General features: G+C 53.7%; 1 protein-coding gene across 2 annotated transcripts in view; it reads right to left on the bottom strand.

Moving 5' to 3' along the window:
• Positions 1 to 5,759: 5,759 nt before the first annotated feature.
• The window catches only part of ATP6V0A1 (ATPase H+ transporting V0 subunit a1), a 53,382-nt gene continuing 41,992 nt past the window's right edge, over positions 5,760 to 17,149 (bottom strand). For both annotated transcript variants that reach the window (XM_052657585.1, XM_052657586.1), the window contains exons 19-21: positions 13,232 to 13,349; positions 12,773 to 12,944; positions 5,760 to 7,308 (exon numbers count right to left, since the gene is read on the bottom strand). In XM_052657585.1, the coding sequence (XP_052513545.1) occupies positions 7,215 to 7,308; positions 12,773 to 12,944; positions 13,232 to 13,349 (384 nt within the window). In that variant the 3' untranslated portion in view covers positions 5,760 to 7,214. The remainder of the gene's footprint in view (positions 7,309 to 12,772; positions 12,945 to 13,231; positions 13,350 to 17,149) is intronic.

The raw sequence follows: 17,149 nt of genomic DNA, 5'->3' as shown, positions 1-17,149 counted from the left end.
GGACCATGTTTTCTCTGGACATATGCCCAGGAGTGGGATGGCAGGGTCACATGGTAGCTCAACTTTTAGTTTTTTAAGGAACTTCCATACAGTTCTCCACAGTGGCTGCATCAATTTACATTCCCACCAACAGTGTCGGAGGGTTTCCTTCTCTAGGACGGGAATTATCTTCATTTTACATACTGGGAAACTGAGGGCCAGAAGAAGGAGGTAACTTTGAGAAGATCAATGACAAGTAGGACAGCAGGACTGGGACTAGAACCAGAAAGTCTTAGCTCTCAGATGAGTGTTCTTGCCGCCATCCCCTGAGAGATGCAACGTTTCATGCTGCTTACCGGCAGGGAGGGGTTGAGTAGGGCTGTGTGGTGGCCAGGAGTGGTGGGCCCTTTAGAAAGATTGCACTTTCTAAAAGGATTCTGAGCCCTTTTGGAGGCAGGTGTAGCTTTTACCAAATTGTCAGGCCTGAGTGCAGCTGCTTAGAGACAGGAAAGGTGTCAGAGGAGGGTTGCCAACTCAGGACATCCAGAGGGAATGTGGGAATCCACTGAGCTTACTCTGCCCCCTGCCCCCAGGTTTGGACTCAAGCTATGGTGCCCACGGCCTTGTTCCTGGCTCAGTGGGCAACAAGTGCAGCAGGTGCGGCCCTGTTCCATTCCACTCAGTTCCTAGTATCAGAGGCTTTTCAGCTTTTTCTGGAAAGGAGCTCCTCGACCTGCCCAGAGAGATGGGCCCTTGTGGAGCTATAGCTTGTAGCCCCCCAGGCCCTTCTCCACTCCAACATCCCCTCCAAACACCTCTTGCTCCAGGTGAGATTCAGCAGACTCTACTCCTCCAAGGACCTGTTTTGCCAGTAATCTGGGTCTTAGGGAATGCACTGCTTGGGGGAACTGAGCTGCAGGTGCACCGTCAGGCTCAGGTTACCTCTCTGTGGGGCCTTCATGCAGAATGGCAGATGGTTGCTGGCAGGGACAGCAGGTTGGGGACACCATCCCGGGGGTTGATAGCACATTTGCAGCCTGAGCTCATGGAATGTGTGGCAGGGGTTGCACCGATTAGTCTGGTGCGTCACACTGTCTTTCTCATCTTCCCCACCAAGCTGGGAACTCTTTGAGGACAGATTAGGGCTGGCTGAAGAAATTTAAGGTGCATTGATAAGATGAAATATCAAGCATTTGCTTTTTAAAAAAGTGAGGAAGATGTATTGGTGCTGATTTGGAATGTTCTGCAAAGTATATATATATTTTTTAAAAGCTCAAATCACTGGATATAGTACATCCCACCATTTTTTTTTTAAATGCTGTTTAAAAAGTGCTTACCTTGCGTAGGGTAATGGGGTGGAAAACTTTATTTTTGGCTATGCTGGGCCTTCGTGGCTGTGTGGGGCTTTCTGTAGTTGTGGCAAGCAGGGACTGTTTTCCAGTTGTGGTGTGCAGGCTTCTCATTGCGATGGCTTCTCTTGTGGCAGAGCATGAGCTCTGGAGTGTGGGCTCAGTGCCCGTGGTGCACAGGCTTAGTTGCCCTGAGGCATGTGGAACCCATGTGCCCTGCGTTAGCAGGTGGATTCATAACCACTGGACCACCAGGGAAGCCTGGAAGACTTACTTTTACATTAGGCCCTTCTATAAGGTTTGAGAAGCCATCACAATGAGAAACCTGCAGTCTCCTTTCTCCTGGGTCCTGGTGCACACAAGTTTGTTTGTGCCCTCCAAGAGTCTGTTTCCCCAGTCCTGTTTAAGTTCTGGCGGCTCTATGGTGGGGTTAATGGCGACCTCCTCCAGGAGGGCTTATGCTATTGGGGAAACAATGGAAACAGTGACAGACTTTATTTTGGGGGGCTCCAAAATCACTTCAGATAGTGATGGCAGCCATGAAATTAAAAGATGCTTGCTCCTTGGAAGAAAAGTTATGACCAACCGAGACAGCATATTAAAAAGAAGAGACATTACGTTGCCAACAAAGGTCCATCTATTCAAAGTTACGGTTTTTCCAGGAGTCATGTATGGATATGAGAGTTGGACTATGAAGAAAGCTGAGCGCTGAAGAATGGATGCTTTTGAACTGTGTGCTGGAGAAGACTCTTGAGAGTCCCTTCGACTGCAAGGAGATCCAAGCAGTCCATCCTAAAGGAGATCAGTCCTGAATATTCATTGGAAGGCCTGATGCTGAAGCTGGAACTCCAATACTTTGGCCATCTGATGCGAAGAACTGACTCGTTGGAAAAGACCCTGATGCTGGGAAAGAGTGAAGGTGGGAGAAGAAGGGGACAACAGAAGATGAGATGGTTGGATGGCATCACCGACTCAATGGACATGAGTTTGGATGAACTCCGGGAGCTGGTGATGGACAGGGAAGCCTGGCGTGCTGCATCCATGGGGTCGCAGAGTCGGACACGACTGAGTGACTGAACTGAACTGTACGGTTTGATCCCTTTACCACGTGACACATTTCATTGCTGTTTCATTTACTGTGTGTGAAACAAATTGTCCACGCTCTCCACTTCTATCTTATCTCTTTCATTCCTGCCAACCTGCCCTCTGCCTGTGCACCCTCCAGATCGCTTGGCCCTCTGCCCTGCCAATCCAGTTCCCTACCTGTCACAACCCCACTAGGATCCCACCTGCCTTACCTATAAAGAGGAATGAGTCCTTCCCTGTCTGGCCACCAGGGAGCAGCCCATGCCTAGGCCTTGCCTTTGGAAGGCTGGAGAGGGGAGCTCCAACGCCCTTTCTACACCACACTCCTGGGCAGAAAGAGGTGCCATCCTGCCCAGGTCTTCCCTGAGGGACAGGAAAAAGAGACGGGTCCTGAAGATGGTGATGGAATTGTCCCCGATCTTTATAATACTGAGCAGGCCCAAAGCCACCCTCTCCACACTGTTCTAGGACCTCAAGAGGACTTCACTGATGGAGGCACAGACTCACTCAGCAGATGTCTGGGGTCCAGGGATTCCACCAGAAGGGGAATGAGGATAAAGGTCTAGACTTAAAAATAGGAGCAATGGGAATTCCCTGGGTTTAAGACCCCATAAACCAAGGGACCAAAAGAGATCACAACAACAAAAGAGCAACAGAGCCACCGTTCCCCACCCCCACCCCAGGGCTCCTGGGGATTCCCTCTCAGGGTTCAGTTCTATTTGGTCCCATCTTTAGCTGGCTGGGCAGGGATCAGCCCAAGGCCACTAGATCCTAAATCCTTAGCTAATGACCCCCTGACCCAGATCTTTTGGGAGGAATTTCTTCCTGGGGAAGTCCTAGTTCCACCTTCCTAGCCCCACTTTATTGATCTTATCAGGAAGTTTATCAGTTTAAACTCAATTGTTTTTTTTAGTATACCCATAGTTGTGCAACCGTCACCATAATCTAACTATCATCCCCCAAAGAAACCCTGCCTGCAACGCCGCCCAGCAGCGGGTACTGGGCAACCACGGATCTACATCATCTCTGTAGATTTGCCCTTTCTAGACATTTCACATAAAAGGACTCATACATTGTGTGGCCTTATGTCTGACTCTGAGGTCCATTCATGTAGCATGTATCAATGTCGTTCCTTTTTATTGTAGAATATCCATTGGATAGATATACTGCCTTTTGTTTATCCATTCATCAGCTAACATTTGGGTCATTTCCACTTGGGGCTATTATGGATAAAGCCACTATGAGTGCTTATGCACAAGTTGGTGTAGACATTTTTTCATTTTCCTTGAGTAGATACCTAGAACTCAAATTTCTGGGTCCTAACTTAACCCTACATTTAACATTTTGAGAAACTGCCAGGCTGCTTTCCAAAGCAGCTGCACCATTTTGTTTCCACCAGCAGGGGATGGGGCTTTCAGTTTCTCCACAACCTTGTCAACACTTGTAATTGTCTTTTAAAAATTATAGCCTTTTTAGGTGGTGTGATGTCTCAAGATTTTGATTTGCATTTTCCTAATGACTTACGATGTCAAGTATCTCTTCATGGACTTATTTGCCTCATATTTTCTTTGGAGAAATGTGTATTCAAATTCTTTGTCCTTTTTTTAAGGTTAGGTCTTTGTCTCTATCACTGAGTTATGAAAGTCCTACATATATTCTAGATAGAAGTTCTTTATTAGAGATATGCTCTGCAAATATTTTCTCCCACCATGAGGGTTGCCTTGACCCTGTTCTTCAAAGCACTAACGTTTTTTAATTTTTGCTAAAACCCAACTTATCTTTAGGAGAAGGCAATGGCACCCCACTCCAGTACTTTTGCCTGGAAAATCCCATGGACAGAGTAGCCTGGAAGGCTGCAGTCCATGGGGTCGCTGAGTCGGACACGCTTTTCACTTTCATGCATTGGAGCAGGAAATGGCAACCCACTCCAGTGTTCTTGCCTGGAGAATCCCAGGGACGGGGAAGCCTGGTGGGCTGCCGTCTATGGGGTCGCACAGAGTCGGACACGACTGAAGTGACTTAGCAGCAGCAGCAACTTATCTTTTATCTTTTTATCATTTGTGCTTCTAATGCCATTTCTAAAAACCACTGCCTAACCCAGGGTCAGGAAGATGTACTCCTATGATTTCCTCTAAAATTTCTCTTACATTTAGGTCGATGACCCATTTTGAGTTAATTTTTGTATATGGTGAGTCGCAGTCCAAATTTGTCATGTGTGGATAGTATTCTAGCCTGGAGAATTCCATGGACTGTATAGTCCATGGGGTCGCAAAGAGTCAGACACTACTGAGCGACTTTCACTTTCACCCAGCTGTACCAACACCATCTGTTGAAAGGATTGTTGTTTATCCATTGAATTATCTTGGCCCCTGTGTGGAAAACCAGCTGACTATACCTGTTAGGGTTTGCTTCTGAACTTTCAATTCTATTCCATTAACTCCAAGTATCTATTCTCACTAGGGCTCCCTCTTTGAGTCGGTAACAGAGTGGAGGTTAAAAGCTCATTTACCTGAATGGTCCCTCTCAACTTTCTGAGGAGCGGATGCTGGGTGTTGTGCCTAGGCCTGTTCCAGGCCAGGTGGCTTGTCAGGGAGGAGACGGTTTGAGGAGCATGGCATGAATAGGGTGTTCCTGCCCCTCCTGGAGCAGCAGCAGTTGTCAACCTGGTGCTCACATTCCTGGGCAGCCCCTCCCCTGGACGTTTGAGAAGGCAGGAATGGAGAGGACGGGCTGAGAAAGAATGTGGTCGCCATACATGGCCGTGAGGAGGGAGAAGGCACCCGCCCTGCCCACCCCACCAGCTGGGACAGCCTGTTGGCCCTTGGGCTGCCTGCCTCAGCACCTCGAATTCTCCAGCTGCCCTGAGGAACCAACCCCCCCTCACCCCACCCCGGCAGAGTTCCACCTACACCAAGGCCAAAGGCAATCAGGGCTAAAAATAGCCAGGCGGCTGAGCCCTGGAGAGCATGCTCATAGCGGAGGGAGAGGAGGGTGGGCAGACACCCAGGCCCCCGCTCCGGCCCCTCCCCGGGCTGTCTGGGTGTGCGGTGCAGAAAAGGGGGTGGTGATGAGACCCCAAGCCCCCTCCCCCACATGGGTGGTGTCTGCAAAGCTGCCTTGGCTCAGGGAGGGTGGGATCAGGGAGTGGGAAGGCCCCTGGGAAACTTGAGATAAGGTGAGAATTTCACGAACTGCCTGGCCAGGGCCACCCGCAGCTGTGGCCTTGGATCACAGAAAAAGACAGCAATGCTGGCAAAGGGAAGTGGAGGGGGTAAGATACTAGATGGACTCAAGAGGGTTGAGTGACACGGGAGCTGTGGGCACGCAGACGGGCAGCCTCCCTGATAGAGTCAAACACACTTTATTCAGCACAGGAATGTCTGAACAGAAGGACCTTGGCAGGATTCCTGATCAAGAACTCTGCTTCCAACCCCTCTGTCCACAGAGCGAAGGTCATCATGTAAGCCACAGGGGCCAGACAGGAGGGGCTCTGCACATGGGCTGGGTCAGGTCACACTGGCTGGCACGGGGTCAAGCTGGGGTGGGGCAGATAGCCTGGGGAGTCACTGAGCAGCTCCAAGCAGCTCCCTTAGACAAGCGTGTGTGTCGGGGGGGGGCTGACCAATTTAGGGGGTCCTCTCGATCACTGAAGGTCTGCTGATCAATTTAGCTGAAGCAGCCAGGGCTGCCGTGCCAACACATGATTAAAAGGCCCCAAGATCCATCTCCTGCTGTGGGGGTGACAGGGAGGTAGTGCTCAGGGCCATGCTCACACAGCCACATACACTGGCAGCCCTGCCAGCTGCCTCCAACCAGCAAATGGTAAACAACATCCACCTTCCCACCCAGGACTCACTGGACGTGGGGTTGTCACGGAGGTAGGGAGGGGCACTGGTGGGCAGAGCAGGCAGAAACGCCTTGATGACTACAATTCTGAGACTCATAATTGGGGGTGGGCAAGGTCTCCCATCTGCACCAGGAAAGGGCATCAGTCTGGAACCTCTGTGCAGAGGGTGTGCTTGTGGCACGGTCCAAACGTGGCCTGAGACTCAGCCAACCAAGGAAGCCAGTTAGGACCTCTGTCTTGGGCCCTCCCAGCTATGCAGGTTATGCTGGGTACCAAAAGGGGAATCTGGGAGGGAGGGGGGAAGGTGTGAGTTTAGGGTGCGCTTAGGAAGGTGGTGTGGGGTATCTACGGACACTCCAGGCTGCCAGAGAGAAGCCATGCTTGCTGGCGCAGCTGGGTTGAGCCGAATTCCTGATGAGCAAGCACTGAAGATCAGAGTGAGTGGGTGGAGGACAAAAACACCACCTCCTTGGATGCCTTGCTGCTAATCTAAGAGTGGGTAGTGTTAAAGAGCACCCCACCCCCAGCCAGGAGAGAGAATGGCAGGAGCAGGGGCTCAAAGTTTGGGTGTGGACAGCGGACGGCCCCCCTCCAAGTGCTCTTGGCTCTCATGTAAATGCACAAACGGGTTCACCACCAGGGGGCAAAGAAAGAGTGAGACAGAGGCCGGGAGGGCAGGGTGGGTGCCCAGGGTGAGCGGGTGTGAGTGACCGTCAGGGCGCGGCTTCTCTAAAATACCACTACACTACCACACACCAAGCTGCGGGTGGCGGGGGACTGGGGGAGCTGGGGGACCTGGATCGAGCTAAATGCCTCACAGGTGGCTGGGGGGAGGGGATGGGGATGACCCAGGTGCCCTGATACCCAGGGATCACAACCAGCAGGCAAGTGGAGCACAGCTAACCACTGTGGCGGGGAGCAGAGGGCAGCCGGGCACACAGCCCCTTGGGGGCTCAGTCATCAAACTTCCCTTCCCGGATGTGCTCAAAGGAGAAAGGCAGGAACTTGAAGCCAGTCCCACTGTAGAACTTGTTCTGGAACTCCACCCTGGAGAATGGGAAGAAGAGAGTGTCATTCCACAAAAACTTTGGGACTCTACAGAAAGATGCCCTGACCCCAAGTTCCTCAAGCCCCCTGCTGCCCATGAAGCCGACTTTAGCCTGCTTCCAGCCCGTGATGCCCAGGGCCTGCCCTCAGCAAGGGCGCACCGCACCAATGCATTGATTTGGTCTCAGTTCCTGCTCTGTCCTGCTCAGCAGAAAATGTGTGTATGCCAAACTCTGCAGAAAACTGGGTGCAAAAAACCTTCAGCTGGCCTGAGCCTCTAACAGTGATGGGGAAGAGTCCCCCAGCACCCCCTCCTGGCAGGGCCTGGTGTGGACCTCCAACGGAAGCGTCCCACGTGGAGTGGTGTGAGCTCGTGTGAGGAACCTTGGCAGGGACCACTGTTCTCTTGTTTGTATCTCTTCTCAGGGGAGGAAGGAGAAGCAAGGGTTGCGAGTGAACAGTGGAGGCTTTCGATTTAGGGGAGGAAATTCCCAGGAAAGGGGGAAGTTAGGAGGGGAAGTCTTCTCAAAGCAATGGCAAAAATATTCTCCAACTACAAAAACATCTGAGAAAGAATTCTTCTCTTGGGGACTGAAAGGAAAAACAGCTTTAGCTCCCTTCCCCGGCAGCTCAGCATCCATCCCTGATGGTCTCCCTGGGCCCTTCGAGCTCTGAGGGGGCAGGAAGGCGTCCACGCCTGGAAGCAGGGCCTGGCTGCAAGCTCACCCTGGACGGCTGCCCAGCGACCAAATCACCACCAAATATGGGCAGAAAAATGCATGATACAGAGGATAAAAAAGCCAAGGAGAGCTGCCCTGAGGAATAGTTTCCACTCAATGCTGTGTGACCCTGGTGGCCTGGATCCCTGCAGCAGCGGGCCGCGTGGGGCTGAGGCAGGCTGTGGGCAGCGGGCACCAAGACACTCTCCACCTTCCTGCCTCTCATTCAGCCTTCCGCCAGGACGTTCTCCCTCCAAGACAAAGCAGAAAATCAGTGAAAAGGAGGTGGGAAGGGGACTGTCTGCGGTGGATGCGAGAGGTCCCCAGAGGCCCCTCAGACCTAGGGAACTGGCTGAGGTCACCAACTGCAGAGGCGCCAGCTCCATCCCCTGGGGAGAGGAGGGGGAACAGGGTTTTCTGTGTGAGCACAAGAGGCAGCCCTTCTCCCTGGATCCCGCATTCCAGGGGCTGATCCCACATTCCAGGGGCTGCGCCAAGGTCCCCAGAGCCTCCTGACCCCTGGAGGAGTCCGGTCAGTGCCTCGGCCACGCCCCCTCAGAGAGCATGGGATCCAGGAGGGGGTGCTTCAAACTGACTCAGTTGCAGGACTCAGCCCCATGTCCCAACACCCCCATGATGAGGGTCCAGCTCCAGAGAGCTCCCCTGAGGAATGCGGTGGGGGTGGGGGTAGGTTTCAGCTTCTCCCGGCTCTGAGGACTGAATCCTCCTTGCTGGGTAGGCTGTGTGCACAAGCAACAACATTTCATGTCATTCAACCATGTACAGCCAGACCGTGGGCAAGTCACCTTGGGGTCTGTGATATGTCTGACCTCTGGCTGACTCATTACACCAACAGTTCTGATCCAAACTGGCTGAAGAGAGAAGCTGCAGATGTGTTCACAGGCCCAAGGGGTCAGAGGCAGAGGCCTCTTGCCATCATCCTGCCTGGTTCATGTGTATCAGGGGACCCAGGCCTGGGAGGGGGGCACACACATTCTACTGTGTGAGCGGATGGGCGGTCCCTCTGACATACCACCTGATGCCCCTTCGCCCACTAGCTGCCACTTAAGGACTTAGGGTGGTGCCCACCGGGGACACTGTGGGTATTTTAAGGCCAGTGTGGCTCCACTTCTTGGTCGTGCTTGCCCCAACCTCCCAGTACAAAGCTGGAAAGCAGTTTCCTTGCCGGTCTCTCCCCCACACCCCCTGGCCCCAGCCAGGAACTGTGTGCTTCCTGACAAAGTACAGACATGAAGTTCTCTGTGCCGGGGCGTGGCAGGACCTTGCTGGCTGCCCTGTAAGTCCTTCCTCCTTGAGGGCGGGAGTAGGGGGGCTCTGCTTGGGACGCCTCCAGGGCCTTACCACACCCCAGGTCACTAAAATGCATTTCCAACTCAGCAGCTGCGAGGAGAGCCTCGGGCAGTCGGGCGGGGTTCTGTCACTCTGCCAGCTCCCACACCTGGCAAAGGCCACCTAGTGGCCCGGAAGGACTGACTGGGAGTCCCCGGAGAGAGCACCCCTGCTACGTGACAGAAATCTTGTTTTCTTGCGTGAACGAAGGGAGAAAGCCTGGGCCTCTTCCCTTCCCTGCTGGGGTGTGGCCGGAGGGAGGCGGTTTTAGAAAGACGGTCCTGTCCTGATCTGAGCAGTGCTGGGCCTGCAGCACACCGCCAGCCGATGACCCCCATGCGGGCCCATGAGGTCAGCCCAGGGGGCTACATTTCAGGGGTGTTCATTCTCCTGAGCAGCCACTCCCTCAGCCACCCGCGGTGTCTGGCTGTGGTGCCACTGTATTCCTTACAAAGTGGCTCCCAAATCTGCCCCTTTAGCCCCTCGTCTGTGAGTGTGCACATGGAACCTGCTAGGCAGGAAGGGATGAGGTTCCTGTGAAGGTAGGTCATTGGGCAACAAGTTTTCTATTAACATCAATCCGGTGTCCACAGTTCAAACCACAAATCGCACCCCTGCCTTTGCCTTTTCTGAGGAAGAAAAGACCTTTCATTATGGTGGGCAAGAAGGCCACGCTGCACACAGTCGGTGGGGGAAAAGACAGACAGACACAACTCAGGAGGAGACAGAATTAGCAGGTAGGTGCACGAATTCACCTGCTGTTTTCACTTGTCCTTCACCTCCTCATGTCCCTACATGACCCTCAGTCTCAAGGTTTATCCTTGTTATCAAGTCAGATGTTTTTCTTCTTGTTCCCACCGAAGAGACCCAGAACTGGTAATGGGGCAGTCCTTGCAGCAGAATCAAGAAAGCCCAGCTGAAGACCGGAGGTAAAGTGACAGGTATGAAGATGCCCAGGCTGGAAGCCAGGAAAACATCGCAGCAATGTCCCTGCAGCCATTTTCAGCGGGCCCAGCTGTTCCCACCCCTCACAGGATGGTCATAACTCAGAATGCCTGCAGTCCTGCTGGACTGAGATCCTTGGGGCACGTCCACACTCAGCCAGGAGGGGGTGCACGAGCACCAGCTTCACTAACTCCTTTCTAGTGGCAGGGGAAAACAAAGGTCTCCAGGGGTGCGATTCTCAAAGGTGCACAAAGGAATCTGCACTGCTGTTTTATTTCTCTCCTATCCAAAATTTCCCCTACCAAACAACCACCACCCTGCAAGTATGATACAGTATTTGATGAGCTTATTCCTTGCAAACTACGTCTGGGAGGCATTCAAGTGGTCTCATGTGCCTCCCCTTGGGGTCTCTCTTCTAACAGACTGAAGCAGAGCGCCTATAGGGGCCCCAGCCCTCTCGGCAGGGCAGCCCCATCTGCATTTGCTCTCAGGTTTGACGCACCAGGGCACCAGGACAGTCACTTGGTCTGTGCAGTATTTCCTACTTAACTGCAGCAACCTTGTCACATGGACATTATCCTCTCTTTTTACAGGAGAGAAAGTGAGGTTCAGAGAGGCCAGTGCTGTCCTCAGGGGCGCCCCCAGCCAGTGCCAGCAGAGCTGGAATTTAAATTCGGGTTGCCTGATTCTGAAGCCTGCTCACTCGCCACCCGTTACTTACTCAGGCTCGTTCATGAGGACTTTCACTCAAAGCCCACAGGTGAGTCTGAGGAAGAAGAATCCTTCTGACAGCAAAGCATGACCTCCAGTCGCCACAGTTCACCCTGGACATCGGGCCCAGGCGGCCCCTCCCTGCTCCATGAGGGCCTGGCTCACTGCTCTGACAGGTCTGCCCCAGCTCCTTGACTGCGCCCCACTGACCTGGGGGTAAGGTAATGGGGTCCCCACTTGGGCTGGAGTCCAGGTAGGTTGGTCACTGTTCCCTGGAGCCCAGCGCTCAGAGACCAAGTGAGTCACCACAGGCTGGCAGCACTGGGTGGTGAGGAAGTGTGCTGGGGCGAGCGCGCGCTGATAAGCTGAGAGCGGGTAGCGCGCCAGCAGTCGGGCCACTCGGCCGGGCTAGACTCCTGGCTCCCAGTAAACAACAGCTGGGCGGGGAGGGGACGTGGGGGAGGAGAAAGCACAGTGTCCTGACGCCGATTCTCCTAAAGGAGCTTTTGAGGGAAGAGTCAGTCCCGGCCACGGCTCCCCCTCCCACGCCTCACTTTTCCCTCTGTAATTTAGAACAACAAATGGCGGATTCTTTGAGCAGGCTCAGCTGAAAACAAGTCAGGCGAGAAAAAAACAAAGATAAGGGGAGTGGGGAAGAGGTTTCTCAGGTTCAGATTTTAGTTTTCTTCAGGTTTTGAGAAGCAACAGAAAGAGTCTCAGCCCTCTCTCCTAACCCTGAGATCATGAACACTACAGATCATCTCGTCTAGGGAGCCCAAAGGGAGGGGCAGTGAGTCTGTGAGCCCCTAAACTGGCACAACTGTGTGTGCACACTTCAGGTCTAAAGCTTCCAGGCCGATGGACCCCAAAAGAGAGGGAGAATCAGGACGTAAAGGGAGAAACGGAGATTCAAGGAGGCAGGGTTTGAGGTCAGGTAGCCAGATAAAGTACGGTACGGCCAGTTTTCAATGTAAACATGTCCCATGGACATCTGGGAAATACTAAAAAAAAAAAGAGTTCATTGTTTATCTGAAATCCAAATTTAACTGAGGGCTCTGTAATCTTATTTGTTAAATCTGCCAACCTTACTCTGAAGTTGTGGAGTCACACTCCAGACCAGACCCCAGCTCTCCACTCTGTAGGACTGAGCCACTTCCATCCATAGCCATTAAGAGCCACAGACAACATTCAAGAAAGAAAACAAACAAATCCAAAACCTGCCCTTCTGATGAGATGGCGTCAGTGTACCGAGCAACATGCTCTGGAACAAGAATCCTCCTATTCAACACAGAGCTGCTGGGGTCCTACCTAAAGATACTGGCGCCGTGACGGATAAGGGGCAAGACAAGGGCAGAGTGTGCTCCAGAGCCTCCCTAGACTTTGAATCTACTCCACAGCTGCTTTCATTGCTCCGAAGACAGGAAAGAGTTAAATGCCAGTGCAAAACACCCCAAACAAAAAAAGACCCCGGAAGATCTCTGAAGCCATAATCAGGACGCTGAAGGAGAAGGCTGAACACAGGAGCGCGACCTGACAGCATGCGACGGGGCCCTCCCTGGAGGCCGGGAAAGGGGCTGTGCTGATCAGAGGACACTCCTGGGGCTCACCGCCACGCACGTCCTTGGGCACGGCCGTGTGCAGGCAGACACTTCCTAGCGTCTTCAGAATTTGGACCAGCGTAAAACCGCCCTCTGTGCAGCTAAGGACACGTTCCCGCCCCAGCCCGCGCCGCCCCTCACCAGTGTAACCGCAGCGCATGGAGAAAGGCCGAGAGGCCCTCCATGATCAGGAGGATGGCCACGGTCAGGGTGGCGAAGGCGGCGAAGATGAAGAACAGCGCCAAGCCCCCGGCCAGGCTCTTCACCTTCAGGCCGATGTGGATCACCATGGTCCAAAGCACCTCGGACAACTCTGGGGATGGGGAGAGACAGGATATCGGTTCAGTCGGGCCGGGGGTGCTGCAGGCTATGCACCTCGCTCTCTATCTCCCCACCGCAGTGTGCCCTGCTCCCTGGCTTCCTGCAACCTCAACAGCTAACCTGGCAAAAGCATGGATCCTCCCGGCGGGATGTCACTCTCCTGTGATTCGGGCGTCCATAATTCCAGAGCCCTAAGGTCATCTCTATAAGCCCCCACTGTAGGGAGTGCCCAAGCGAGAGGAACAGACGTGGCTTCTGACCTGAGAGAAATACACTCACGTGCATGAGCGAGGCTGAGGGCCCAGAGCCGCAGGTAGGAGGCGGTGTTGGAGATGCAGCCCAGGCAGTACTCGATGGTGTGGATGGCCTGGTGCACCATGGTGTCCCCAAAATCAAACTGTCAGGGGAGGAAACCAGACAGCAGAAATGAGGCGGGGAGGGGAGCGTGCAGGGGTCTGAGTGCTGGCATGAATGGTTACCTGGGCCCAAAGCCCCTGGTGCTGAATTCCTGGTGGGGACACTTCGGTGGGGCCACCCCTGGAAATCCTGCCTGGCTGGGCCCGTAGCCGGGCCCCGCCCTGTCCCTCAAAACACTACACTTTAATGAACTACATCTTAATGAGACTCTTCTCAACACATCTGCTTTTTCTCCCCACTAGGCTGTCAGCTCCGGAGTGGGGTGCACGTTGGGGTTAAGAGCTGTCTGGCAGCTCCGTTCTGGCTTGACTTCCACCTCGTGGAGCCTGAGAGCAGACCACCCTGCTCTCAAAGAGCCAGGAGGGCAGGAAGGGCTCTTCCCTGGGATGCATGTCAGGTGACAGGCCACCAGGCTGCAAACTGCCTGGAGGAGACTACACCTCCGCAGCCCCTTATCTTCCCAACATGTGGGCAGCAGGGTCACTCCCTTCTACTTTAGAGACTTCTGAGAAGATCACACAGGGACATTTTGGCAAAGTTTTAAAATTCCTACTTGGGCAGGTGATAAAGGTTTTCCTCACGCTCCCTTTCTTCTGGTTTTCCCTTCAACATCAAAGATTATTTCCAGCATAAGCAGGAGGGGCTATGGGGAGCTTCCCGTTAGGCCTGCTCAGGGTCCAGCCCTAGGTGTGCTTCCGGGCCTCACTCTCCCAGGTGGCGCCACAGCCACTGAAGGCCAGGAGGCAGGCAGCCCCTCCCGACAGGGCCCAGACCAGACCCAGTGAGCAGAGGGCCGCTGCCCAAATCCGCCTTCCAAGCCTGCCTTGCCCGCAGGTCAGAGTCTGTTTTTCACCAGTTTCTTTCCAGATTCACATGACCCCCAAAAGATACCAGAAAGAACTACCTTTAGAAACGGCATGAGGGCAGAAGAGGAGGGCTGGGCTGGCTGGTGAAGCGCTAACAGCCCAGGCCTTACGAGCATGGCCAGTGGCGAGGGGGGCCAGCTCCAACTCGTCATCTCTGGCAATCGCCTCATTTTCCCTCACCCTTATGTATACCGAGAGTATTTCTGGGCTTTTCTTCTGAAATAGGCTCTTGCAAAGTCTTCTAGTTACCCTGAAAACTAGGGTAACCATAGTTACTCCAATCGTGACAATGTTGTTAAGAGCTTTTTGCCACCGCTGCTGGCTGTCGCCCCACAGTCCATGCTCCAAGGAAGGACAGGGTCCCCATCCCCACGGAGTGCAAGGCTTTACTAAGAGCTCTGTGAAAGCAGTGACTGTGGGATCCCTTAGAGAGATGGAAGATGAAGCTTTCCTTCCAGGCGTTACCCTTGCTTTCTCCTCTCTTTCACTCCCAACTTCCTACTTCGTAACCTTGGGCAAGTTTTCATACCTGTATACTGAGGGGTGGGGCAGGGGAGATGGTAAGTGGGGTGAGAATTAAGTAAGAAAGTAGCCAAGCAGTTGGGAGTCTGTCACTGCCCATGTGAGTCAGCTACGACCGACTCGGAGCCACCGCAGATGCCCCGTCTAACCCTCTGCCCGCCTCCTGGCCGCCCCGCCGTGCCTGTTGCGCACCTGCTGCACCCTCAGCTCCACACGCCTCCCAGGCTCGCTCCCCTTAGCTCCCGGGCGCCAGGTCTAACAGACACCCTGTGACTGCGCCTCTGCAGCGTCTGTCACCACTGCCTTGCCCTCCTCCTCTCCTTGACACGCTCGCTTCCTCTTGGTTTTTCTCTCCTGTAGCACTGCCACTCAGGCCTTCAGTGGCCACCCCGGGAGGAGCTCCCAATGGGCACCTCTACTTCCACGCTGCGGGTTTCCAACCAGCTGCCCACATCTCCTGCCACACCGCAGGTGCTTCACACTCCACACCACCCAAACTGAACTCACTGACTGCTCTCCTCTGACCCTCCAGGCCTACTTCTACTCCTCATCCCATCTCTAACTGGGGGTCATAACTGGAGCCCAGGCATCTGAACCTGGAAGTCGAGCTTGACTTCTCACTCACTCCCACTGCCTGCATTCACGAAGGCCCGAGGCCTGCAGCTTTTCCTTCCTCCATCTCCTATTGCTCCCTTCCTTCCCAACTCCCACTGCCAATGCCTGACTTCCCTCCAGGCCTCCCGGGTCTTTCCTGACCCCTCTCAGGCGGCGCCCCTCCCCCACCCAATATACCCTCCACCCTTCTCCCCTAGGGTACTCAGCAATGGTACACACTGGGTTACTTGCAGCCTCACTGCCCCGTGATGCTCCTTCTTGCCTAATACTCTACTATGGCTGCTGTCTGCCAACCTCTAGTCTTACTTCTCACCAGTCCCTCAACTCCTGACTGCGTTCCAGCAAGTTGAAAACTTGTTTATCCCCAAAATGTGTCTTTATGGTAACTACATACTATGGGTCTGCATTCCCTCTGGCCCTCCCTCCAGAGGACTCTGGCTTGGCCAGGCTAACCTCAGCAATAGTGCCCTTGGGGAATCCTTTCTAGGGGTCCTCTTCCACACCCCCACCCGTGTTCTGTCAGGTGCCCTCTTCCTGTGCTCCCACAGCAGCCTGGGCACACCCTGATCACAGCATCTGTCACCCAGACTCTCCTCAATTAGTCTGGGAGTTCCTTGAAGTCAAGGACTTGTTTTTTTTCTTCTCTCAGTTCCTGCAGCACTAAACAGAGTGCTTGGCACATGGAGAGTGAATGAACGAATGGGTTGGATGAATGTTGTCTGGTGAGATGACACAGTAGGGAGAGGTCCCACTGACCCTTGCTGAATGGTTACAGCCTTCAAAGACTTCCCAGACAACTGAGGGGCTGGGCTCTGGTTTGCAGCTGGACAGAGCGCCCCCAGAGAGAGGGTCTGCTGCCTCTACCTGTGACGTATTTAGATCTCTGAGACAGTTATCTGAATGTCCTCACTACTTATGATCCTATGGGAAACAATCTGAGGGAGTCGGGGGTGGGGCCACAGACTGGGAAGGCTGAATTCCAGCCCATCTTGTTTGCATGTCCACTCCCCGGGGACAGGGCTGCATATAAGAACTGAGCTGGAGGCACTGGTGCTGGAGGCAGCCTTACTGGGAGGGCTGGGCTCCTCTCTGACACGGACGCACTCCCACCTGGCCATGCACAGAGGAGTGGTCCGGAGGAACAGAAGCTCCCAGATACCATCCAAGGAGCCTCTCCAGCCTTCAGGAAGACCGAGCACTGTCTGCTGTCACACAGAATGGCAAAGCCTTTCCCATTCCCATCCCACTGCCCACTTAGAGAGCACCAGGAAGCCAGAAAAGGGAAAGGGTCACAGGTCTGGGTATTTCAGAGAGAAATTTGGGGAAAAGATGCAAACAGTGCAGCAATGCCTATTAAAAACCCAATTCAAAATGTGTACACTGCTAAGTGAATTAGGGCCGAGCTAGAAGACCTTCTAGTTTGGCTGTGGCCTGAACATTTAGCCAACTTTCTTTCTACTGTTACTCTCTATGTGTGGCTGGGATAATATGAACTCCTTGCATGCAGATGGACTGTTTTTTTCTGGAATGCATCCTAGAGGCAAAGCCTCCTTTTGAAAGCTGTCTGTCTTCCAACTGGGTCACGTGGAGGTAAAGGTGACCCCCAGCAAAGGTCCAGCATTCTCACTCCAAGCATCATCAAGCCGATGAGGGCAGCAGGAAGAGGTGGGCGGCATCTCAGGGAGGAAGGGTGAGCTTTCCCATAAGCACTCAGAGGAGCAAGGAGGAAATGGTTACCCCCAGGGCAGAGCGACTATACATAGCATCACAGAGAGGA

This window comes from Budorcas taxicolor, chromosome 19, assembly GCF_023091745.1.
Source record: "Budorcas taxicolor isolate Tak-1 chromosome 19, Takin1.1, whole genome shotgun sequence".
NCBI classification, from domain to species: domain Eukaryota; kingdom Metazoa; phylum Chordata; class Mammalia; order Artiodactyla; family Bovidae; genus Budorcas; species Budorcas taxicolor.
Note: the sequence above shows the minus strand (reverse complement) of the source record. Positions and strands in the feature narration are given on the sequence as shown.